The sequence below is a fragment of the Dryobates pubescens genome, chromosome 9 (assembly GCF_014839835.1).
Source record: "Dryobates pubescens isolate bDryPub1 chromosome 9, bDryPub1.pri, whole genome shotgun sequence".
NCBI lineage: Eukaryota > Metazoa > Chordata > Aves > Piciformes > Picidae > Dryobates > Dryobates pubescens.
In genome coordinates, this window is record NC_071620.1 from 25,587,856 (window position 1) to 25,614,967 (window position 27,112).

The 27,112-nt window shown below is 38.1% G+C and overlaps 1 protein-coding gene across 1 annotated transcript; it reads right to left on the reverse strand.

Moving 5' to 3' along the window:
• Positions 1-26,999, reverse strand: MARCHF11 (membrane associated ring-CH-type finger 11). Its single transcript, XM_054164211.1, has 4 exons — positions 26,250-26,999; positions 24,975-25,130; positions 7,599-7,791; positions 1-641 (listed from the first exon to the last, which is right to left on the reverse strand). The coding sequence occupies exons 1-4, from the start codon at positions 26,553-26,555 to the stop codon at positions 319-321; spliced, it is 978 nt and encodes a 325-aa protein (XP_054020186.1). The 5' UTR covers positions 26,556-26,999; the 3' UTR covers positions 1-318.
• Between the last annotated feature and the right edge of the window lie 113 nt (positions 27,000-27,112).

Here is a 27,112-nt window from a genome sequence, read left to right on the forward strand (position 1 = left end):
TTTTTTTTTTTTTACTTAAAAATCAGTTTCCTCACCACTCAAAGACCTAGAAGTTACACTATATTGTATACACCTCAGGTACAAATTGACAAAAGATCTAATAAACCAGACTATATAAAAATCAAGACACTGGGTTCTTTTTCCAGCAAAAATGTACTTGTGTTTTAGCTGATCTTATAAAAAGCATTCTTTTTTTCTTTAAAAAAAAAAGTATGTCTATTTTTTCAAGTGTTTATGCTTTCACCATTCATCACAACCACATTTCAAAGTCCATTAACATCAGAGCACATTATCTGTGTAGCACAGTGAACATAATCTTTACACTGAGGTCACTCTCATCACTACTTCCCCAGAGCCATTATCCTCTGATGAATCTTCCTGAGGTCTCATGCGGTTGAACAGGTGTAAGAATACATAGCCACACTGAAATCTTGGTGAACTTAGCTGTGTTGGATGAACTAAACTTCTATTTCTAAATGCAGTCAGTGGTAGCCACAATGTCCTTCCTGCTGAAGATTCTCCCCGGTTGCTCTCTTCTATGTCTGTGGCTTTATCATAATTTAACACATCCCAGTGCAGATTCACAGCCCTCCAGCGCTTAAACACTCGATAAACAGATGCACCTTCATGGACTATGAGCCCTGAAATTAAGAGAAGAAAAAAAGAGAAAAAGTTTGTACAGAATGTCAGTAGATAACCTTCTGAGAGCAAACAGAGAGGTAACACATTGTAAGGAATATGGCAACTGCCAGAGCCTATTAAAGAACTTGTAACTGTACCTATGCAACATAACTGGTTATCCATGTGGTTAAGACTGGGAGGGAGGAATGTGTGGATGAAATAAAATTGTTCTGAATGCAAGCTCAACATAGCCAATTCTGAAATGATCTGAGCATGCCTAACTAAATAAAATATTTAGACATAAGTAACCCAGTATATAAGAACCTTACTGGTAGATTTGTAAATGGACTGTTTACACTAGTGTTATCCTTGTTCATGCTAAGTACTATTTAGTTACTGAGATTTGGACTGGTTTAATCAGATCTTTAAATGGGTCAGACCTGTAATGGGCAGGATGGCCTTAAATTTGTTTAAGAATGTTTTGTAGAATTCAGCACAGGTGCAAATGTCACTCTTTTCACATTCTTAGTTCAACTTGGGAGTATGGAAGACATATGAAAACCTGAAACATCTTAAGTATAGTGACTTTCCCATCTTGCTTCAGTAGAGAAGAAATTGAATGTTACTATCAGCTACAATGAGCATGGCAAAGATGACAGATTTTCTTCTTTCTCTTCAAAATTCAGTAGACAAAAGTTGAGAAACATATTTTTTGTTGTGATCCAGGAAGTCTTTTAAAAGATCCTTTAAGGAAAATACAGATTATCTGGAGTCCTCAACAGACAAATGTGCTTATGAACTTCAGTGTAGCTAATATTTATGCTTATTGTATGCATTCAAGCAATTTGCTTAAGTGAAGCTCTTTCTTTTTAATATGTATCTATAAATGTACATTTATTTATACATATGCTCTCTATGTGTATGGATTTGCTGGGGACATGAGTGAGGCTTCCTTCTTATTGGATTTTCCCCTCAAACAGCCTGTAACTTACATGGTTCTGAGCAACATGGCTTTTTTATCTCTGGCTCCCTGCCAAAAACATTTATATGCTCTTGTCCAGTGTGTTTCTTGCCTAAAACTTTACTACACATGGCCACATCTGTAAAATGATCTGCGGTGTCCTTTATCCCAAGAAATTGTACCCCACCTCTTCCTACTCAACAAAATTGTGATTCAAGTGGCTGAGGTCTCTTAGCATGGTTAACTGATACCACAAAGGAGATGTTCAAAGAAAGATGACACAAGCAGAAAGGATGATTAAAACATTTATATGAACAGCAAACCTCAGATTCAAGGGCAATGGTTTGCAGATAGCAATGCCTACACAGTTTTAAAGATTACACTGGAAGATGGATAAACACAAAGATAGCTTTCAGAAGGACATGGCAGCAAATGTAGCATCTCTGTAAGGCTTTTAAGTTGCCTAGAATTCACTGAGCATCTGATACAACAAAATTAACAGAAAATAAACTTAAATGTTAAATATTTAAATACATTTTGTATCAGCATAGAATTTTAGTGCAAAACTAAAGATGTCTATCTTCACCTTCTCAGATATATACAAAGGAACCTGTCCTAAAAATGAACCAGCCACATTAATAGAAAAATGGACCTTCAAGAGTGGCTATATTGTCTTTAAAAGCATAAATGTATTTGATCACTTGCAGAATGTACAAACCAAATATGCCATCACTTTATTGCTGTGACAAAGATAGCTCTCCCCCTCTTTTCTTGAATTTCCTATAGAATGTAAGAGAGATGGGCATAATTTTCCCTCTACTTGTCACTGAATCATTGTATTCTTTGGCCCAATTTTCTTCAGGACAATGCTGAAGGAAAACTGAGAGAACCTATTTACCCTAATGAAAAGTTTTTTGATACCTGCTTAAATTCCACTGGGAAGGAACAATGTATTTCAGAGTTGAGAAGGGAGCAGTTGAGAATAGATCAATGAGGTACATGAAGTACATTTGAACAGTCAAAATATCCTCCCAAAATTATGACAGAAGAAGTTGTAGAACGACTTCTTTTAGTGAACTCTGATTTTTTACCAATTTTGAGCTTTCAGGATTCACTGGAATGATGTTTTCAAAGTTTTAAAAACAATGCCAAGAGAGGTTCTCTCTAACATGGAATCTGTTAGTCACATTCTCTGAAAGAGCTACTGAGCCAAATGACCAAATACTGCAAGACTTGTAATAAAGCAGTGCTAAAGGGGAAAAGGAGCATTTTCATATTCTTCCCATAAAAAAGCTTTATTTCCCATCAAATAAAACTACAAAGACCTATGCAGAAAAGATGAAATAATTCAAACAGGTAATTTGTCTTTCCAGGAGACACGGGGCGGGGGGAAAGCTCTCACCACCAACAGTTTCAAGATCACAAATAAAGTGAAATCTGGGTAAGGATTAAATCATAGAATCATTTCAGCTGGAAAAGACCTCTAGGATCATTGAGTCTAACAGTCAACCTAACATCACCATGGCCATTAACACCTCCCAAAAATGCCGAAGATTTTCAGGTCCAGACAAGTTCTGATGCTCAAAATGTAAGTAGCTAGTCACTAGTGGGAAGCTGTAAAAGAAGAGTAAAGAATACACTTTTTCTCATGAGCTCCATGGAAATGAATGAGGATATGAATAGAAAGCAAGGATAAATCCATGAACAATACTGACTTGTTCAAAATATCATGATTCTAATGGCACAGAGGACACAGCTGCACAATCCTAGGGGAAAAAAGAAATGTACCTATTTGGCCCAAGAGGAAGTGTTAGAATTCACTACCGTTAGATGTTCTGATGTTCTGTCCAATTAATATCACAAGGAATTGAGTTTTGGGACCAGGAAAAGTGTCCTAAGGCTCTAGAAAGACCACACCATGAGGATTTATTTCTGTGATGTGGGAATTGTAGTAGGATCCAGACAACAGGATTACAGAGACACCAACATTTTCTTTTCTTTTACTGCCAAGTACTGTGAGATTCTTTCACTCTGTTTACAAAGGATTTTTTATGCTGAGTCACAAGAGCACTTGAAATTTTTCATACTGAATGTTTTTACAAGCAGGTAACTCATCTCAGTTCATTCAGGTTTTGTGGTACTAGGTTCCTAATAGGTTTCATTTATCACACTAATTTTACTTATAATCACTTTGGAATGGTCCTCCCAGAAAAATCACAAGTTTTCACTAGGGAATAAAAGACCCTTTGCAGAAACAGACTTTGCCACTGGACAAAATGCCATGCCTTCATACTATTCTAGGGCACAAAAGATACTGGGGAAAAAAAAAGTCAATAAATTGCTCAAAGCACTGAAGCAAAACATGTTCACTCCAAACCCTGCAATAGAACTCCTCTGAACTATTTAGAACTAATGTGAAGAAAGAAAAAAAAAATTAAAAAATACTTTCTGACTAGAGAAATATTAAGTGCATCTAGTGTTCATTTTACGTAACTTTGGCCTGTATATTTTTACAACTAAGTTGTTACATGAATGTTACAAGAGCAGGGGAGAAGAAAGAGTCTTTCAGATGACTATTCGCAGCTCCAGTCGGCTCCTCCCATCTCTCAGTCCCTTGCCATAGGTCTACTGGCACCACCTATATTTCTAGTGCAATATTATAACTGATTTTCACACTAAAGGAATTGCTCTGGTGTTCAGAGATTGCAAATGAGCTGTTATTATGTGTGAGAGATTTTGTTCATGTTAGAACCATTTATGACTACTAATTAGGATTGCATTCCAGTGAAGATACATACAATTATATGACTTAACTGTTGCAAGAATTGTTATGTCTCCTAATAGAGTGGCAAAGGCTGGGTGTACTCTCCTCCAGTGGCTATGTAAGGGATTTATATTATTCACTGTTTTCATACTAATTCATTAACTCACTCTCTTTGGTAATCCCTACATGGATGATCTGATCCTAGCACTATCACTGCAATAGCTTTGGGTTTCAGACAACAGTTCTACTTGATTAAAGTATTCAAGGTTTGCCTGAGGTAAATTTCCACCAAAAGCAAATTTCAGAGAGAACAGCTTTATACCTAGCTTAGGTACAGAAAAGTGCAAACTAGTGACTTGTCCTGTTGAAACTAAAACAGATAAGCAGAGATGACCCTGTTTGAAATAATTCTTAAAAAAAATAAATAGAGTAGAACAAGGTGAACAATGAAAATACAATACTGGAATGAACAGAACATATCATATTGGTAATCTGTACTCTTTGGGATATTTCTTTTGGTGATAAGTAAAACAAGACCAAGAATTACTTGATATGCTACGTGTGATATATAAATCAGTCATTGGGAAAACGAATATGTGTGAGTTTGCAAAATTGCCACATAAATATTCAGTACCTTCAGGCAAACTGCTTTTAAAAATATGACCACGCAACATTTCCAAAAGTATGGCTATTTACACTTCACAAATGACCAAAAATATTCACATTGGTTATGCAAAGCTATAGGAAGGCATAACTGAAGTCTTGGTCATATCACAAATAACTCAAGCACTTGTTTTGAAACGTGTTGCCCAGGAAAACCTGTATGTCTGAATAGACTTTTCATTGAATTAAAGAAAGAGTCCAGTTGGAGTACAGGTATTCACTCACTGCAAATCTGGTTGGAAACCAAGAGAATGTCATGGATGACTAAACGCAAATGAGAGGAGATACTAAGTGAGAACTGTGTCTGGCTGTAAGCATTACAAACCTTATGATAGTAGAGATTATCTACAACATGCAATGGTCAAATCACATGATCATGCCTTTGGGGAGTCATCAGCATAATGGACAGTGTTGTGGAGTTCTAAAAATCATTCATGAGCAATCATTACATCCATCTATTAGAAAACTTTAATTCAATGTTTTAATCTAAAACTATCCATTTACAATTCCTTGCTTTCTGCTGAAAGAAACAGACAAAACAGGCTTTACAAGCTCAGAGAAAGCAGATTACATGAAATTATTTGTGAGTAAGTGGGCTGAACAAATCTGGATCATCAGAATTTTGCAATTACAAAGCCTCCTTTACACAGCATCCTGAATTTCCAGATACACTTTGGTAAACTGTTAAGTCATATTTGCACTGAACTTCATAATTACATGTCAGTGTCCAAATAAGCTTATAGTCAATTTTACATTAAAATATCTAATTATTATTTATGATAGGATGATAAATTATGGATTTATGTAATTGTAGGCAAGTCAGTTTATCTGGTGGGTGAAGACAGCTGCATATATGCTTTGTTCATGCATGGTGCCAGTTAGGCTAGAAACTCCACAGTCAAATGAGGTACGTATTCAGTAGTTTCCAGTTCAGAGGTGGCTTGAGCCTGACTGCATTGAAAGGCAGCTACCTGACTGCATGTACCAGTCAACTGAAGACTCACCTTCCAACAGTTCACTTCTATAGATCATCTGATCACCCACAGATGTCCTCAGATGATATTGAGATTAATTGGGCTTAGGTGTTTTAACAGCCAAAGAAATGGAAAGAAACAAATAGTCTGAAGTAACTGGCTATTCACAATAATTGGTGCATACCAAAGCAATTTTTCTGCAATCTTAAGTAATCTTTGGGGGGGGAAAAAGGGCAAAAAAAAAAGGCAGAACAAAATGAAGAACCCAAAAAAACAACAGAATTCCATATAAATGAAATGTTTAGAATACCTGAAAGTACATTTTGCCTTCACTGATTTTTTTTAAACCAAAGTAAAAACCCTGTACTGAGGGTAGAGCTGGAAAAAGAAGCATTCAGAAATTAGTATGTAAGAGGACATGTAGATGAGCACTTTTTTTTTATTATTTAAAAGCTGAACACTTGTCCAGAGTAACAAAGACATGGATTCTCTTAATTTTTCTGTCTGAGAAGAGCTGGGTTCACAGAAAAAAAACCCTGTGCTCTAAAATTTTCTAGAGTGGGCTTCTCATAAAAATTGCAAAATAAGCATAACTGCTTATTCAGATTAAACACAATTTCTTCTACAGTAATGGGATGGTTTCAATAAAAGATGATATGGCTTTATGGTTGGAGGAAAAAACCTTGATACTAGGAATCATTGATTCTTTGCACCTTAATTATCAGAAATCAGCACTGTCCTTCTGAATTCCTATTTATGAAATCAGGATAACAGCAACATTTTCCACTCAGAAATCTCAAAACATTTCAATTCTGGATTTTCTTGGAATTGCAATTCCAAGAATGTGTTTTAATGTTTACTGCAATTATTATTTTTTATCTACAAATAATAGCAACTACTTTTATAATAAATTCAAGGCTGTTTTATCAAACACTGAAAATACTTCTATTTAAATACTTCTGGATTCAGTATATTGGCAGAAATTTCAAAACTGATCAAAATAGCTTTGTAGTGCTTTGAATTTTCTTTTGTTTCAGCTACAATTAAATGACAGGACAGTTTTTAACAGTAAAGTGACTATAGTTAGCCCTGTAAGAGTGTTTCATAACCTTTTGTGATGTATAAATAAAGAACTAACTCATGCCTGTCTTCTCTGCTCTTCTCTATTAGTAGCACAGTGACCTATGTAAGCCTGTGCAAATTAATTTTGGAAATGTAGTTTGATGATATCCTCAAGGGCTTCCTCGGGGCTTCATGATGGTACAATCAGATGCAAAGTGGCATTAACACGTTAGACATTTCATAATGTCTTTGTCACTTTCTTCTATTTAACTTCCTGAACTTAGCTAGCTGCCTGTTTTTTTCAAGAAATTGAAACTTATCCTGTTCTCTTCACTAGTATCTTGGGAAGACACTTTGGTGAATCTGAGGGTAAAGCTTCTTTGGTTCTCTTTGCAGTATTTGTAACGCTGTAAAAAGCAGTATTTGCCAAAGGTATGAGCTGAGAATAGATCTGCAAAGAACTAGAGTGATCGATTAGAGTGACCAATTAGAAAAATAAAGACAGCCACATTCTTAAACCACAGTCTGTGCTGTTTAAAGATTTTGAGCTTACCTATGCATACTAGATCCATAAAACCATACATTCCATAGCAGATTTGAAAAAGGATGTCCTTTCTTTGCCATACTGCATAAGGGCTGAAGGCTGACCATAGAAGCCAAGTCACACTTGCTACTAAGAACAGAGATCCTAGGATTACAGCAACCATCTGCACTTTCTCAACCAGTGTTATAGTAATGCTTTGCCACTAAAAAAGAAACAAAGTTGTATAAGATACAAATGTTATTTTCTGTGATGGTACATTCAACTCCACTTTTTGTCCCAAAACCAGAAATTTTTAATATTTATACATATCTTCATAGATCTTTACTAATATCCTCAATCCTGACTTTTTATCCTATGTCACTTTCAGTTAAAGTGAAATAACTGTTGCTTCCCCATCCCCTCCAGCATCACTATCATCATCAACTAGCTAGGAACTTCAGAAGAATTCATAGTTTCGTTTCTGTTTTGAATAAATTGGCAAAAAATATTTAGTCTTAGGAATGGAACACAGCCTTTCATATTAGGAAGCAAATTAATAGACTTAAAAAAAAGAAATGTTGGGAGCACAAGCTTAATTATGTTTTATGTTAGTGTGACAAGTTGAAAGTGACAACTTTCCTTTCCATCCCACACCCTCAAAGTCTGAAGCCATTTTCCACTTTCCTGCTGCACATCAAAGAAGTTCCAGACATATCGAGGGAGTTAGCTTTCTCTGCATAAACCAGTGCCAACAGCAGAAAGAGGCACCTGCAGCCTCAGGTGTCCAACTAAGATAGGCAGAAAAAAGCATTTATTTTCATTGCACCCCAATTATGTCCACCTTTCCAGAGAAGGCTGTATCCTCCATGTGAGGTGACTCAGATTTATGCTGTGACAAGATTTAAATGAAAAAAACAAAACGCTTACTGAATTCTGTCAAGATAAGAATAGAAATAAAATTACGTTAAAACAGAGTCACAAAAGCAAAACACAGCATAAGATTACCCTTAACATACACGGTCTTTCTTGGCCATAATTGTCTAAATGATCTTGGCAAACTCTACTGCCATCATCTATTCCAGAGCCAGTATGCAGACTCTGTACACTGCCATCTTTCCTGTTCCTAATTTTGAACATATCTGCCCCTTATAAAACTGCAACAGGGAACAGCTGGAGAAAGCTGGAGAAAGTAAGGGTTGTATTACCTCTTTTCCAGTCTGGCAATAATTTTTCTTTTCCTGTTGCTTTATGAAAACTCCCTCTTTTTACTAGCAATTTGGTACCCAGTACTGTATGACCAGAGGATGAAGAACTCCCGTTGCAAGGGGCTGTGGGAGGTGTCTAGGTCAACTTTCTACTCAAATCACCATCTATAAGCAACCTGTTTGCTTCTCGACTGTCTGCAGGTTGAAATGTCAGGACTGAAATTCATAAAACTTGCTTTAGGCTCTATAGAGTTATGTTCAACAAAATAATTTTTCATTTCTCATGTAAAGCCAAATAGCACAACTTGGCAGAAAATGGTCACAAATGCTATTATTTATGTATTTCTTTCTATCTTCTTTCATTCTTGGTGGGAGACAGACCTGTAATAAATATGTTCATAATGCCTGAAATCAAAGTATATATACACGAAGTAAAGATTTAACTATCACAAAATACTAAACAGTCAAATTCATGGAAGAAGCTGGCAATAAATTGAAAAGACTGGTTTAATTTTCTTTTCCTATAAGTTTTACTGAGTGTGGGGACAAAATAAAGGAATTGAACAGATCATACTGAGACTGGCACATTTTTCACATAATAAAGGTATTCTGTAGCTATGAAACTATACACATGTAGTAAGTTTGGAAAGTTCAGTACTCCACTTAACCATGCACAGTACTAGTAATTAGGCAACAAGAGGAACTACACAGGATTGTATTGTTTGGTAGCATTGCATTTCATAACAAGGCTTGTGAAAAGGAACTGCAGTTGTAGTCGTATTATTTTCTTCTACCTGAAGTCTTACTCATAGCATAACTAATATGCATGTGCATACACTGTAACAGACACCCAGGAACAAAAGACTCTTTTTTTCTAAGAGTAAGATTCTTTTTAGAGTACCAACAATCACTTAAACCATATCTGATTTCTCACAATCATTTATGCTATTGTATGCCCTGTCGCTTCACCTTTTAATGTCAAATGAATAGCTTACAATAAAGAGATCACAAAAATCATGTAGTAAAAATAATTCAGGGATAGTTAGTGTTGATAAATTGCATTTAGTATTTGACAAACTGAATTGTTTAACATTCTGAATTTAATGATCTCATTATTAGAGTGTCATATTTTAAATCCATTATTTCCATAAATGTTTCTCATTTTCTTCATACAACTTGCCTCACAACTCTTAATTGCTCATGATTATAAATTGGCTTCCTAATTTGTTTTTGTCGTTTGCCATAACTGGTAACTGTTCTTTTAGGCAATTTCATCAAGTTAGAAAAGCTCTATACAGCCTTTTAGTGTCAGCTTCTGTAAAGTACATGACACTAAAAGATATTATGAGAAAGATTACTATTTTCCCCATAAAAATTAGAAATTGAAAGAAAATATTAAATTTTATGTAACTAACTATAATAAATGTAATTTTTCAAGGATTCATTAATAATAATTTAAATTTTTATGAAATACAATTTCCTTTCCTATTCCTTCCCATGGTATCTGTGGTGTCATGATGTACTATTCAATTTCTGCTGTCCATAAAAAGAACACATTTTACTTTAATTGACAATGATGATAAAATCTTCCCTTGAAAATGGTGCCTTCATAAACAAACTATAATTCATGCTTTTTATTTTAATGTAATATTGTCCATCCCTTGAAAACTTTCTACACATTTACTTCTGTTGACACTTCCTTATGTTTGGATTCTACCATCTTTTATTTACTACTGCTCTTCATTTTAAGAATCAGCTGGTAGACTAGAACATAAACAGTACACTGTAGTCCTAGTGCTGACCTCAGAAATATTGCTCCTCTTTTCTTCTAAGGGCTTTGTCAAGTAGAAATACTGCATGACCCTTTTTGTTTGGGTTTTGTGGGGTTTTTTTGAGGTTGAAAGAGGTTCAAAGGTTGAAAGAAAGATATTGCTTTGATGGCCTAATTGTTAAAGAATAAGGTTAACATAGCTACATGCATGTGCTTATTAAGATGAAGAAAAATATAATATTCAAAGATCTGTCATCTTCAAGGTAAATCAGTATTAACTTAGAACTTTTTTAATGGTGTCTTGTAAAAGCCCATTGATCATTGTACAAGATATAGCAGAAAGGTAAACTGAAAAGTACTGTGCTTGTGCTTAGAATATATGAAAAACACCTGCAATTAAGTTTAGTCTAGAAGCCTATTCCATCAGCATTATAAACATTCCATTGATATGAATATATTTGATGAAAGGCAGTGAGTTAAAAATACTACTTGATGTGAAAAAATACTATTTCTACTATAAAGTAGGAACTACTTAAGTTGCAGCTTTATGGGAAATACTGAGTTTCATTTCTACCTAGATGCACTCTTGATAGCATTATCTGAAAATTACTTAAGAACAAATGAAGGAAATCAAAGCCTGACATGGCTGTTTCATTCTCTGCAGCCAAAAGATGATCTGCAAAACTGAAAACTTAGGTCAAGTGTAGACTGTTATGTTATAGATAGATCTGCATTCCTGGAAAAACACTGAGGAAGAAAAGACGCAAACCCACAACATTCTATTTACTCAGAGGATGTAAGTCTCATCAAGAGTATAAATGAGATGTGTGAAGGAGATATTAACAATTTTCATTCTGTCTAGTCACTTCAGGGAGTTAACCATGCTTGCCTGTGCACCTCCATACTCTATGGACACAAACAGAGAGTGTCAATAAAAGGGTTCTGGAATTGCTTTTTCATTTTCTTCCAGGGAAGGAACTGTTTGTAAATTCTAGCTAAAACTGTTGAATACTCTTAACTGAAAAAAAAAAGGTGCTGAGCATGAACCTATGATTGTGTATCTCATTATGATATTAATGCACTCACCAAAGATGCATAAAAATCGCTCAGCATAGAAGGACAGAACACAAATACTCTTCCTCAAAAATACCCTGGCCACTAGCCACTATATAGAAGGACCATAAGTTCCTGAGCATTTCTGTTGATGTCCTTTCATCTATCTTGTTAGTAATCTATCTTATATCTATCTATCTTATAAGTAATTCAATTCATTTACTGCAGCTCATATTTCATCTGCTAGCTGGACTTTCTGAAAGTGTTGGCTATTCTTTCTCTTTTTGACTATATGAATATAGTATTACAACCCATGAAAGGTTTTTCTGAGAACATTCTGCATTGTAAAGATTGGTGTATTCCTTTGTGAGAGACCTTGACTCAAACCCGTCGTTCATCTGAGTTAAAGCACAAATTTCACATTCCACCACTAAAGATACCATTTTAATAACTGAGATTTACACAATATTAAGGATATTCAGTAGTAGAACTCCTTCCAAGAAATGGATTGGAACACTTCCAGTCACAATAGCTGTTCCCTTAACCAAAGAGAAAGCAAATGTAATTCTTTGTAATATATATAAAAAAGGAACTTCAGATGATGAGGGTAACAAAAAGACTAAAGAAACATAAACTGAGCTTTTGCCTTGTCTAATCCCTGAACAAGACGATGTGTATCTTGGGTGAAGATTGAAAGACAGGATGATAAGAATACCAAGCTATTATCTACTAACATGTAACCGTGAACAAGACAATCTGTGGTTCTCTCTTATACAAAATCTGGCAGAATCTCCTCTAAAATGGGCTAGAATATAACTTATCAGAAAATCTAATTGTTTTGCTAATCAATCAAATTTGCAATAAATCTTCACTTGGAGACAATTTAGTCAAAATCATTAAGTTTTAGACTGCAGAAATGAGTATGGCAACATACTACTTGAACATTTTGCCTAATGAAAGAATTAACTCATTATTACAAGTGTTTCATATATCATAAATTATGTATAATAATTTCACCATTATAGGAATTATGCACACATTTATAATTCTAGTAATATAATGCATTCTTGTTATATTATTAGCAATAATTAATTACATCAGTTATTATTTCAAATATATAATAAACAGGAAAATTTAAATAGTTACCTTAGTTTTTTTTCAGGTACTGCTACGTAGTCACAAATACAAGCTATTAAATATTTTTCTTTGACTCTAATTCTAATAGTTTGGGGTTGATCATTGAGTTAGCTATAAGACTCCATTTTTAAGATCAGAAAAAGTGTAAGAGGTAGCACTTAATTACAGAAAATGGCAATCTGCAAACTAAGTATCATAAAATATGATAGTTCTATCTGTCAAGGAAACAGTTGCCTTTATAGTGCATGGTACATCAGAAACTCTGTTTCTCTCTAACTTTATCATGAATATGTCTGAAAACCCTTGGAGTAATTAAATTCAGCTGCACAATATAACTGATGCTTTTGAACACTGAAAATAGCTGGGTTTCTGACTTGTGTTGTGCATCAGCAAGCAGCAATGTTCATAAGTATCAAAACCTGTAATATCCATTCATATTATTGTGTTTGAAAATCCCCAAACTATAAATTGTTCTTGGCTTAATAGTGCATTTATGACTTATACATAACCCATGTACAATGTCTTGAAGTACAAATACAGACATTAACCAGCCTCACTTTATCTCAAATTTAAGCAGCAGCTAAGAGAATAAAAGGCAAGTGTATGGTGTCCATGTGGAAAACACACTTTTCAAGGAACTGCTCTACAAATTGTAATTTTTCGAGTTTACGTTTATAAACATAGTCACATCCTGTTGTCTCTACACAATAGTCCCCTCTTTACATTTGCTAATGACATGTAACAGAGGTATTGGTCTTCTTTTCAGAACAGCAGCTCTCAGATTGCTCTGTCCTACAGTCATTACTATTTCTGGATTCTTTAATATTTACTGTAACACCTGAGCTATGAAGAAACTAGTTTAGGGCACTCTTGGAAAAACAACCTAGCGGTACCAATAGGAGTAAGTCCTGAGACAACTTGCTATGCAGTTGGGAAAGTATTTGCACATGAACTCCTGCTCTTTTTAATCTCTCTGGAATGGATAGAAACAGGCAAGTAGATCTTCAAATGCTCCTGGTTCTGCCATTTTATTAAGACACACAATTATCAATAGCCAAACTGTCCTTAGAAGGATGACCCCTAATGAAGCAAACAGGGAAGGTTTTTCCATTTCATGTAGAATTCTTGCTGCTCACTAGACTTTAAGAAACATGAAGACTACAAGCTGAGAAAATGCAGAGCATCTAAGATTAGTGACTACAAACAGAGCTAATGGAATATGTCTCAGCTATTATAAGATCTAATGACTCAGACATCTGGTAAGGGAAGGACTTTATACACTTCTTTGGGTATATTTGCCCAGTCAAATCTGACTGGCTGTAACTTCCCCAGAGCATCTGACTCTGAAGTAGAGAATATTGATATGGCTCAATATCCTAAAGAACTACACACAAAAAGAAAAAAATTAAAAAAAAGAAAAAAAGAGGAAAACAGCCAGTATTCTGACACTGACACCAGACAGCCTTTGCCAAGCTGTAGTGAAGTGGACCATTTCTACCATATTTGCCTTAATTCATAGGGGTAAGGAAGTCACGGGAGAAGAGAGATCAAAAGAATAAATGTGTGATTTATCCAGTTGAAGAAGTGGGAATATGTTGGCAGCCTCCCTGCTGGAGGAGAAAGGTTGGTACTTTTTTGTGTCTACGAATACAAGCCTCAGCAACTTTCCAATAGAAGAACAGCTTTTAGAATGTCACTTTTGAATGCCTGCTCATGGTCCACCAAAGTGAAGCTGCTCAGGATCTCAGCCAATATGTTAACCAAGTCCAGTGGCAGAATTCTCCAACAGACAGCTATGCAGCTGCTACTTCGGACCCACAACTCCCTGCAGAGAGGCTGAGCACCACAGACATACTGAGCAGTATGATCATGCTTTTCCAGAGTATATGGAAATTTTTATCAACTGATTTGTTTTTATTAATGGAACTAAACAAGAGATGAAAACTAATTACCCCTTTGGAGCAAAGCAAACCCCCACAAAAATCTGAGTCTTAAAGTTATTGAACAATGGCAAAACTCTGGAATGGATTTTTAGAGATTGTGAATGCCCCTCCCTGGAGACGTTCAAGGCCAGATGGGATGGACCTTGAGTAACCTAGTCTAGTTGAGAGATGTCCCTGCATATGGCAAGAGGTTGGATTAGATGATCTCTAAGGTCTCTTCAAGTCTAAGCCATTCTATGAACATCATAAAGTAATTTTCATTTCGTAAAACACATTCTGCAAAACTATTCCCTCTTAAGGGAGCCTACAGGAAAGACAGGGAGTTAATTGTTTTACCTGGGAGTTGACTGATAGGACAAGGAATAATGGTTTTAAACTGAGAGGGAAGATTCAGATATTGGAAAAAATCTCTTTGCTGTGAGGGTGGTGAGACACTGGAACAGGCTGCCCAGAGATATTGTGGATGCCTGTTGCAGTTTTGACTCAGACAGCAGCTGAGTTCCAACACAGCTGCTCACACAAAACCTCCCCACACACCACCCTCTCAGTGGGATGGGAAGGAAGATTGGAAGCAAAACAAAAGCCCTGTAGTTTGAGATATGGAGAGTTTAATGGAATAATACATAAACCTATCAGATGTTTTTTCAGAGCAAGAAAGCAAGCCAGCCAGCAAGCAACAGCTAAAGCAGAAGGAAGAGACAAAAGCCCAGAAGCAGAAGAAAGAGAAAGCACCAATATCAGAAAGCATTACAGATCACAGTCCAATCTCCAAGTCCCATCCTTGGAGAAGAGAATCCCCGGAAGCAATACGGCACTCGGCCGCAGGGGGTGACTCAGCAAGAACCATAAATACAGGAGGCAATAAACTAGTTACTCACAAAGAGTTCCACCCAAATATAGGGGTGCTGCTGCTGTATATCAGCTGTTAAGGCTGTAAGGGTGCCAATGCGGTCTTGAGGCTGCTCTGGCTCCAGCAGGATGGGACTCTGCCAGGCTGAGGCCATAAAAGTCCACAGGCCTGTGGCCATAAGCCTGGTCTGGGAGAAGCAGTGGCCACTACACATGCTCCTATCCTTCAAAAAGGAGACTCTTTTTACCAGACATGTTGGTGCCTGTTCTTTTGTCCCTTTTCCTGCATTACCCCGACTCCTGCAGGAGGGAGGGAGAGAGGGGGACCATGTCTAGACCAGGACCTGCTCTCTCTCTTTACTTCAATAAGTGAGAACTCTATCATTTCATCATTGCTGTGTCCATGATGGCTTCTATCTGTTACACCACCCACAAGTATTTCTCTGTTCACAATCAGCAGATCCAGCTGAGCACTTTCCCAGCAGACTGGACAGTCTTCCTGGGATGCCAGACACTGAAGAAAGGGCTTGACCCTTGTGATCCCTCGGCTTTACACCAAATATGATGTATATGGAATTGAATGCCTGTTGGCCAGGTGTGGGTCACCTGTCCTGTCTGCCACTTCCCAAAAGTGTGATCTTTCACTTACAGCACTCTAACATGGCACAAAATATTTAGCTGTGACCATGGTTTCGCTATGAGCAAGTATAAGCACGTGCCTTTCTGCATACCAATCCTTGGCAGTAACTATAATCACCAAGCATTATCACTCTTAGAAGCAGTCACTGTCTGAAAAATATGCCATTAACTTCAGAAAGTGCAGTTACTTAGAAGAGACTTAGCTGAAAAGCAAAATTACTGAACGGTGAATTGATTCTGATTTTGCTCAAACCAAGACACCCCATGAAGAATTTGATGGTCCCTGTCTTTACACAATGTAGTGGATGATACGAAGGTCTTATCCTTTAATTCTGAAGATATCAGGAGGCATCAGTAATTAATATTTTTTTTTTAATTCAGTGCAAGCATCCAGAAAACAATGAGATGATACACAATGCTCTCTAAATGCTGCTTGAGCAGAAGGTGCACCCCTTTATTAAGTCTCAAGGAGATCTTAAGTCATCATTGCTTACTCACACACAGCTAAAGTATACTTTTTGGAAGATGACAGCAAATGACTGAAGGTTTTGATGATTCTTGTGGTCACTAAAGAAGAAGATTATGGGGAGGAGAGTGTTGCAAGTACAGGAAAAGGCTGCAAGTGTAAGACTCCTGTATTCTGTTTATGTTATTCTGATGTGTATCAGTGAAACCACATAAACTGTTATGCCAGTCCTTTCAACTAAAATATGTCATATTGTTTTTCTCCTATGAAACAGCAGCCCTAAAATAGAGATTCATAATTTATTCATCCAAGGGGGAACACAATGTGCTGGGAGTAATCACAAGTTACAGTCTGCAAACTGCAGAATGCTCAGACACATAAAAGTATTCCATTAAGAAGCAGACTGCCTATTCTTGCCCAGGGAGCAGTGGGAACTTCCTTAAAATGAAATAAGAGAAGGTATACTGAAGTTTACTCTTATTTCTTCATGGAACAGTTTCCTGTCCAGCCCCTTCCTGTCATGCAGAGAACATAATGTTAGCATGATGTAGAATATATGATCCAGTTTGCACTGTGCCACTGGTGAGGGGAAGGGACAGTCCCATCTCCCATTCGCTTGTTGTTTGTAGTGGGGCCACTCAGCTAAACCAATACAAGGTATAAAAGCAGCACACCATCATTTATTAACAAGTTTTCATATTAAGAAATAGAAGAAGCATGCTGAAACAATCAGTACTTGGTTGGAATGCTTTTCACTAATCTCTGCTAATTTGAATTAGACTGAATAACCAGGATTTTGGACATAAGACAAAAAGGAAAAAAAATGTATTTGTAATACTTACAAATCTTTATGGCTAAATAAATTTTATTGATTTTAGGCTAGAAGGTAAAAGACTCAAAGATTCCCAAATGTAGGTCCCACGACACATCCTAAGCCTTGTATTTTCCACTTAGATATCCTAACCATTTAAAATGGCAGTACCTGTGTATATGCAGCAATGTTGATTCCCATTCACACTGCCCTTTACTTGTGGCTGTGTTTTTCTAATGGAAATTCCAGTAACAACTGTTGTGCAATATATTTATTCTGAAAAACACCCTGGCACCATGTCTCATGGCAGTAATTTTGCCCCATGAAGATCTTAGACTCAAAGGAATCCAACTCTTTTCCTTGAAGTAGTTAATCCACTGTTTTATAATGACACTCCTTAAGTCTGTATCAATGCCTATATCTATATGACTTTCCACTAGATTAGGATGACACCTGTCTTTCCAGGTATAGTTCACAGTTTACATTGTGTGATTGTTTCACACCATTCACGCAAACTACCCTGGGCAGAATTTATGCATTCACAAAATAAACAACATCTTTTTTAATAATGTGCAGGAAATAAAAGATTAACATAGGAGGGGCACACTCCCATGTACCTTTAATGCTACTTTTCCTAAAACACACTTATTTATTTATCTTGCATATGTACTTTTATTATCCTAGTATACATGAGTCCAAAAGAACTGCCTAAAAATCACTATCCTCATGTTAGTACAAAATTGTTCTCTGTGCTATAATCACCATTGCTTTGCCTAAGCAATTTTTCACTGATAATCTTCTGCCTTAGACAGATGTGAGCACCGAAGTGGCTTGTCCCTGCATGGTGTACATGATGCTCTTACATGAGTAAGAGATTTCCTGATTTCTATCAGTTGAGATGTCACCTTTGACCAAATGTTCCATCTAGCAAAGCATGAACATACAGAGACTCAGAAAAGCAGATCTCAGATGTTTGCTGGTGGCACTCCAACCACTGTAGCAAAATCCCAAATATTAACTACACCTTCTAGATCACCACTTCAATCTTGATCTATTCCAACCAGCAAGAAAGCGTAATTTTTGCTGTTCAATGTTAAAGTCCTGGCTAGACTAGAAATATCCACATCTCTGAACTGAATCAGGTTTCAAATAGTTGGCTTCCAAGATAGGGCAGTTCTGACCTAAATCTTACCCCCACTTCCTCACTCTCAGTTCTTTCATTAGACTGTAAAACTAAATCAATCTCCTTTCCCTCTTTCAAGCTTTTATTTTCTGTGCACTTCACCACTTTCTACTTCATCCTTCCAATTTAGATTCTTGACTCTCTATAATCTCCTATATTCCTTCCTGATGGCTTCAGCTACTATGCTGATGACCACTCTGTCCTTTTAGATGAATATAATCTCTCCAGACTGAACTTAAAAATTTGCTTCTGTGTTCATAGTCAACAAATGTCCGTTTGTTGTTTTCATTAGCTTTTCACCTAGGTCTATGTATAGTCTTTTGTATTAGTTCTTCTTACCCTTACCTATCACTGTGAAAGAATCAGTTCATTTGTTCACATATTAGTTTTCATTATTTCATGACTTTCAGATTATTGGTACTGATGATTCTTCCATCTCTGGCATTACTGACCAATTTTCTCCATCCTTTTAAATCTTCTGCAGTTTTGCTCCTCCTTTCCACTGTAATGCTCATCTTACACTCCTTCAGCTCTGTTTGCACTGAGGTGTTTTTTCTCATAGGATACAAGTAGTACATCAGTGGTCTCCTCATTTGCTCCACAACAAATTTATTATCCTCTGAATGGCTAACAAAACATTATTTTCAAGCTTCACTGACTTTTGTCTACACACCTTTTTTTCTGCATTTATTTTCCAACTATCTACATTTATCTCTGAGTGTCTCTGCATTAATTATAAGAAAACAAAGAAACTATAATATGATGTGAAATTCATTATCTCCTTATAATTTTCTTTCTGATGCCTTCTATTGTTGCATTTCTTACAGTAAGAAGCATCAGGCAGTAGGTTTTTACTGTCCTTTCTTCTTTTATAATCTCTCTACTTTGCACTAGTGTCCTTCCTCCTGATCCACTTGCTTACCCCAATTATCTTTTCCAGTCTCTCATTAACCTTTGTATCTTTTCCAAAAGGTACACAGGAAATATATTGTGCCACAACTAACACTACAGTCCACTCCAACAGCCCTGCCATCCTTCTGTTTCAAAACTTACAATGCATACTATTTAGAACAAATAATAATCACCAGCTTCTACTCAGTGCATGTCAGTGAAACAACCTGAAGTGTATCAAACCCAAAAGTCTGTCTTTTCTAGCAACTTCTCCCTAGAAGCACAGAAAAGTAGATGCTTAGGAAAAGAAAAGAGTATGAAAAGTACAACTACTGTCTATGCTGATGACTGACTGATGTACTTTTCTGTTTCATAGTTCTCCCTCCTGCCAATATTAAAATATTCATCTCTTTCTGTCACCTTTTGTACAGATCTAACTGTACATTTAAGTTCATGAAAATCTCTAGAATTTTTATGTCCCTGCCCTCCACAAGCAGTATGGATTCATCATCCTGTTCACAGTATTTCTTGAAGGTGCTTTCTACACAGCATATCTAAGACCATTCACATTTTTAAAATTAATTTATCCTCACTATTTACATCGTGTATCACAATTACTGTAACACAGCTTTTAGGCTCATGACAACTGTAATTTTCTCAGCAACCACAGGACAACTTCAAATGCAACTTTTTTTAGTCCATTAGTTTGACCGTGTTACTGCCCTTCTTTCTCCACTGTGCTATCTCCTCTCTTCCTTATCACATTAAAAAAAAAAATAAAAAACCCTTCATCCTTCCAGGCTTTTACTGGCATGCTGCATTCTAATGACTACTCAGACACTGAATCTCATCTCTCTTCAGTTCATGATACCTATCTCAGCCAAGTATTTTATTTTGTAATAGCCTTTCTATACTGTCTTCACATTCAAAGTTTCATTGTTTTCTTTTCAAGAGACATCACAAAACTCATCCCATTTGAAATGGGATATTTAGAAATGGTGAGTGTACAGAGACCACTGGTTTTATATATCACTACAAACTTGTCCCTTATCTCTTGTTCAAGCTTCTTCATAAATTGTCCAAGACTGGGACAATCCATTTTGTTCTTTGCCTGTGTTGACATACTGAATAGCACAATGTATCCTCCTGGATCTTCATTACAGGCAATGTAACAGTGACAACTGCAATAGATTGTTGTTAATACTTAGTGTAGTTTGAAAGTAATAATTGGAGCTTGAGCCTTCTCCCTGTATCCTTCTTAGTAATTCCTGCAAAATGTTCTCATCCAGCTGAGCATAGTCATTAGTGATACTTTCTACTAAACACTTACTACGTTTTTTCCTAACACTGGCCTCTATGTTGAAGTATTTGAAGAACTTGAATTTTGCACTTTTTAATACACATGTGCATACACACAGTCTGCTACAATCTTGTTCGTGCTTACCAAATTAATGCCAGTGAGATTACTCAAATGTGTCAGGACTACTCACATCAACAAAACACAAAAAATTGAAGCTGTAGCTTTTTTTTTTTTTTTTTAATAACAGTTTTGTGATTTTCCTGATGACATAAAAGGTGGTGACTTGACATGCAATTAACTTTTAAATTAGCACATCAATCTACTGCATGACTTTTGGAATAGGTCCAGTTCACCTAAAGTACCAGAATACAATGTTTTAATGAAGAGAAACACTGGATATCTTGAACATCTAATGTAATGCTATTTTATGGCAGACTATAGTAACACTCCAGAAAAGGCTATTCTCTAAATATTTTTATTGCTCACTTTTATAGAAGTTATGAGGTTCAGCGTCATGGTTTGACATGGGTGCCTTTAAGAACCATGGAGTTACAGACCTCCAGAGATTCACTGGAATAGAATAGAATTAACCAGGTTGGAAAAGACTTTTGAGATCAAGTCCAACCTATCATCCAACACTAATCAAATAAGCAATGCTATTGAAGTAAGGAGATTCACTAATCATTTTTCATTAAGTATTGTCTTTCTGTTGGTATAGAGATCCAGCACATGAACTGAAAAGTGTAATTTTTGTTATTTCATTCCCAGAATGACTGCATCTAGCCTTTATAAGGGGACAGCACAAGCCACCTCTTTCCCTTCTACTCCTTCACTCTCTCTCTTCCTGGCTGGCTCCCTTATCCTGCTTTGTGTGGGAGCTGGGCTTGGAGGGGCCTGGCTGGGCCCTAGAGCTGGCAAGCTAATTTCTAGCTGCGTCATTTTTGGCTCACGCGTGGCGGGGAGTAGAGAGGCATTGCGGGGGGAGGGGGGCATTTGAGGCCTAGATATTTGGCCTGGTTAGGTGGAAGTTGGGGAGAATTTTGACTTAGTGGGCTTCTGTATTAAGGCCAGACAGTGGATTTTGTGCATTTTATATGCTTTGCTCTGTAGTATTAGTTATAAATAGCACTGCAATTTAAACTCTTCAATTCTATCCAATCCATGTGTGGAGTGTTTTTTCTTTAACTACCTTGAGAAGAGTTAAGGAGAGCCTGCCTCACTCCTTAAACTGAGACATTCAGCAACAAAGTATCTTTTCCCACCCTTCAGGAGACCATGCTCCACCTTTAAAAATCATCTCTGAATCTCACAGGAGAATTGACATCCTTCAATACACATTCGTGCTAAACTGAAAGTTTAGTGAACTCATTTGTTAGCATCTGAATAATTATATATCACCATTAAAAAAGAAAACTATTTTATTTATATTTCCCATACAACAAAAATCTGTACAAATTATAAAGATCAGCAAACCTATTGTTGTTCTTTTTTTGTTCTTTCTTTCTCTTTTGTAAGTCTGAAATTTCCTTTAAATGTGTTTAATTTCCAAGTCAGACATTTACAGCTTTTATCCTCCTTTTAAAATTGCTTCAAAAACCCTTCAAAGCTCCTTGCCCAAAGGATTGTTTGTTCTCCCCTCATTATAGTTGGTGGGGTTTTCTAGTTAGTAACAGAGTCTTGTCTATTATTGGATCAAATTCCACCCCACCCTAAGGACCCAGTCCAGCAACATGAATGTGTGTTTTCATTAATGGGTTAGTGCACAGTTAAAGACATCTTTCAGTTATGATCTTGAGGATGCTGAAAAAAATCCAAATTTGCATTTCCCTGTGAAACACTATATTATATGTCATCAATTTGTTTATGTGCTCATCTCCTACTGTTAGTCCATTGGTTAATTTGCTATTTTTTTATGTTTTAAGATCTATTCCTGTATTAAAAGTCTATGTGTTTACAGGACTGGGTTCCTGAGGCTTAGTTAAGTAGTAGGTACTGAAATATAGAAAGTGACACTAGAAAAACACCCAGAGTAGTCATTTACCATAGTAAATTTTGTTGTTCTAATGTACTGCCTCCAAAAAGGCACCAGTTTGGAATGACTTTCCCTGTCATGAAGCAACAGAAACTGTTAAAAAATATTAGATATAATTTGGAGTATTCACATCTACTCTAATGTTCTGAAAGAACACACAGAAAAAAACCTCCTATTTCTTAACTGCCTACACATTGCTACATTACATAAATACAGGAGGTAGAAGTAAAGAGCATCCTTCTTCTCTTACAACACTGCCTATACAGATCTAGTAAGTTAAATACTGGTGGAGATAACTCTGGGAACATGGACTGGGGCTGACCCTTAGTTGTAGAGACAGTGAACTACTCCTGTCCAAATATAGTATCTAATATAATGCAAGAAGTCCTGATTGATTGGGAACTTTAAAGTGTGTTAGCGACCCCAATGAAGATCTTGTAAACTACTTGAATATTGTAATGTCCTTAGCTTTTTACCAAGCCTGACTGAAAATGGTACCTTTAAAAAGTCTTTTGCTGAGTCAAGCAAATGATTCAGTACATGTCCAAAAAGTTTAAACAAAACCAACATCCAGGACAGCTGCAAAAAATTGCCAATACTATCACACTCAAAAGTATGGGAGAGGAGTGAGGGCACTGTCAAGCCTGATCATCCTTACAAAAATACAGGCAATTGCAGTTTTGAGAATTTCTCTTAGATTCTGTAACTACAAGAGGAATACTCAGTATAGTAGAATGTCTCTCCAAAGAGGGACAGATAGGTGTCTAATGACATTTCAGATGTCCTTTAACATCCCACTTGACCTCCAGCTGTAGTTGGAGACTCTCATAAGTTGTGTCATATCTGCTACCCCTTGTAGCTATTTTGGCTACTTTGGAACATCTCAAATAGTACTAGGTGCCTCTTTGCAGGCAACTGTGTCATGTCTTTTCAGAGTCTGTGACTGCAAATTGATAATCTAACCTTTGCTAGGAAAATCACGAGATTGCTGTGGATAGAGAGAAAACAAAGATTTTTTTAAAGGCTTAAAAAAAAAAAGTCAGAAGGATCAAACAGAATACACTGTACCAAGTCTATGTAGAAACAGAATCTGCCACCTTCATTTTCCAGAATGTTTTACAAATCTCTTACTTTTTTACATCAGAAAGTTTTTACATCAGAAAGTTTCCTTTATGGATTCATAAAGGAGAAAACCTGAAGGTACAACTGGCTCTGAAAGTACTTGCACCTAATTGGGAAATCTGTAAGCAAATACTCCAGGCATCCTACATCCAAAGAATGCTTATCGCTCTCACACAACTGCCATTACCATCCAGGCATGTCTTTTCTGTAAAATTCCAATCAAATTCAAGTGTAGAAAAATTACCTGAGTGCTCTGGCCTTTGAGAGCTCCATCATCTCTGAGCTCCTAGGATTAGAACTTCAAAAAGATACAGGTATCTTACTAAATGTGTTCCTCAGATGTTATGAAATACAGTTTCTAGGATGGAATTTCAAATCTCAAAAGAATCCTAAAGTGGTATTAAGGCTTCCTTAACAGATCTGCTGAAACTTTGAGTTTCCCCTTCCCTCTCCCTGAACATGCCAACATTGTAACATTCTAACTTTCAGCTGTAAAAAACATTTCAGCTTCTGAAACAACGAATTGCTAGGAAAAGCTTAAAGAGCATTCCGCTATTCTGGATTGTGTCCAGACTTATTTTTTTACAGTAGATGAATACACAGGCATCAGAAATGTTCTTTGCCTCCCTCCTCTTGACCCCAAGATTGATGAATAAATGAAATCAACCTTTGACTGAGCCTTTAACAAGCTACAAAGATCTGTTTACATTTTTGAAGTGAATCAGGGAGATCTAAGTTGTTCTGTCATGACTCAGTGTGATTTACCCAATTACAGAATTTAACAATCTCTGAAGACTATTTCTATGGCAAGTGAAAAGCTACAGGAATGTGACAGAGTCAAATGATCACCATTTTCATATGAAACTGGTCTTAAAAATTAACTTCAAGTGGCTGCAAGTGCTAACCAATGAAGCCGTGTTTTCCAAAAAACCTTGAAGAAAATGTAAGAATAATTTTGGTTTTAAAATGACTGGAAAGACGTATTTTAAAAACAAACATATTACCTGACAAGGCTTTTTCATTTTAATTGCTATGATATGGTATCTGTAACAGCAGAGTTCACAGGTCCATGATCCCCTTTCACTTATCCACTTCAACAGGCAAAGCTGATGAGTGTATCGTACTGAACCATCACAGCGGCAAGGATTTAACAATTCGCCCTAAAAAAGGAAACACAAAAACATTGATTTTAAAGCGAGATTTTACACTCATGTATACTCAACTCCAAAATATACAGAGGTCTGTAACAATGAACTGGTTTGAGTCTCAATACATGAAAAAGTTTGTCATTTTGGCCACAAAAATAATCAAACATTAAACTGCCTCAGGCACTTCTAATGAGTCAAACCCACATAACTATGTATGTATATGTACATATGTGAAACAAGTGAAAGATTACCGTGCACCAAACAACAATTGCATTAGCCTTTTCAACTTGTACCTAAAAGTGGCATTTCTCTGACAGTTATTTGCAGTCATTACTAGGATTGAATTGGGTGATGTCACAGAGAACCACGCTCTTGCAGCAAGGCTCTGCATGGTCTGGCTAGTCAGCTGTCACACAGGACCTCAAATAATGTAACTAAACAGTCCTCTCAGTAGTTCACATATTTCTATAATGTGCAAATCTGCTATTCTCTTCTTTCCTTGAAAAGAAGGTTTGTGAGGTTTGTTTTTTTTAGTTAAGCTACAAGACAAGCTATGAAATGCTCGCTATAGACCCATTGCTGATATTGTGTCCAGTAATGTAACAAGAAGATACTTGGGGGTCTTCTCAACAGTACCTGTAAGCTAGCATTCATTTTCAAATCTAACGGAAGCTGGAGAAATTTGCGTTGTTTAAAAGTCCCTGAGGGGAGAGCCAATGAGCATGATGACAACACGTACGGGGTGCAAGCCAGCTACAGCAAACCGCTGAATTTTCGTAAAGCTCTGCGCCGGCTCATAAATTGTCCCAAGCGCTTGTTAGAACCACTACGTTCAGCAGCCGAGGCTTGCTGTGCCCACCTGGCCGCGTCACAGAGGAGAGCTGGAACGACCAGGGGACGCTGGGCCTTGCTCGGCAGCGGGCGGCAGCGCTCATGCCGCCGGGTGAGAGGCGTGGCGGCGCGAGCAGGGCACGCTGTGCTGAGCCCTGTCCCCGGTGCTGATCTCCACGCCGCCGGCCCACCCGGGCCTCGCCGTGTCGCCCTAGATAGCGGTATGGGTGTGGAGTCTGAGGAGTCGGTCCGTCTGCGCTGGTCGCAGCGGAGCCGCCCCGCCTGCCCCGCTCTCCTTACCTGCTCGGCGCCCTGGAAGCAGATCTTGCAGATGGGGCCGGCCCCGCCGAGGTGGCTGCCGCTGCCGCTCCCGCTGCTGCACACCGAGCGGGTGTCGGATTTGTCGCCAGCGGCGGCCCCCACCTTGGAGCAGCCGCTCTCCGAGCGGCATCTCCGGCCCTCGCTGGCGCTGGAGTCGCCGCTCCCTCCGTCCTCTAGGGCATCCCCACTGGCCTCCCCGGCTCCGTCCGGCAGCCCCAGTGGGACGGCACGGTCTCGCTGCGGCTCCTCGGGAGGGACGACGACGCTCCCCCCGGCGCAGCTCATGCCCGCGCCGGCCCGGGGCACCCACTCACCCGGGGCGGTGACGGCCCAAAGCTGGCGACGGAGGACGCCGGGGCGGCGCGGCGGAGGAGAGAGAGAGAGGCAGGTCCGGCAACGCTGCGGGTCGGGTCCGCTCGCCAACAGCCGCCCCCAAACGGCCAAGTGAGCGCGAGCGGGGGACCGTTACTCGGCGTGAAGCACGGCGGGGGCGGGGGCCGCGAGAGTCATTCACCACAACCGCTACGGACCCGCAGCTGCCGAGGCACCTCCCCCGCCTCCACCGCACCGGTGCGGTAAATGCCGCGACGGGCCGGCGCCCGGGACGGGGAAGCCTTCACCCTCGCCAGCGCCCCGGCGCCGGCCCGAGCCGGGGAAAACCCTTCCCCGCCCCTGGACGCTACAGTCGCACATGCCCTCCTGCCGGCTCCCTGCGTCCCTCCCATCAACACCGGCTTCCCTCACACCCCAGCGGCCACGGCACCCCTACCCCCTCGCTGGGAAGGCTTAGCGTTGTTCACTGCCATTTCCCCTGCGGCCACCCCGGTGGCCCTGTGTTTTGC

Excerpts from the sequence above, each read along its gene's own strand:
- MARCHF11 (XM_054164211.1), bottom strand. The coding sequence starts at position 26,555 with ATGAGCTGCGCCGGGGGGAGCGTCGTCGTCCCTCCCGAGGAGCCGCAG. Across the intron at positions 7,792-24,974 it reads AAATGAAAAAGCCTTGTCAG|TGGCAAAGCATTACTATAAC; the intron begins GTAATATGTTTG and ends TTTCTTTTTTAG. Across the intron at positions 642-7,598 it reads TATGGATCTAGTATGCATAG|GGCTCATAGTCCATGAAGGT; the intron begins GTAAGCTCAAAA and ends TCTTAATTTCAG.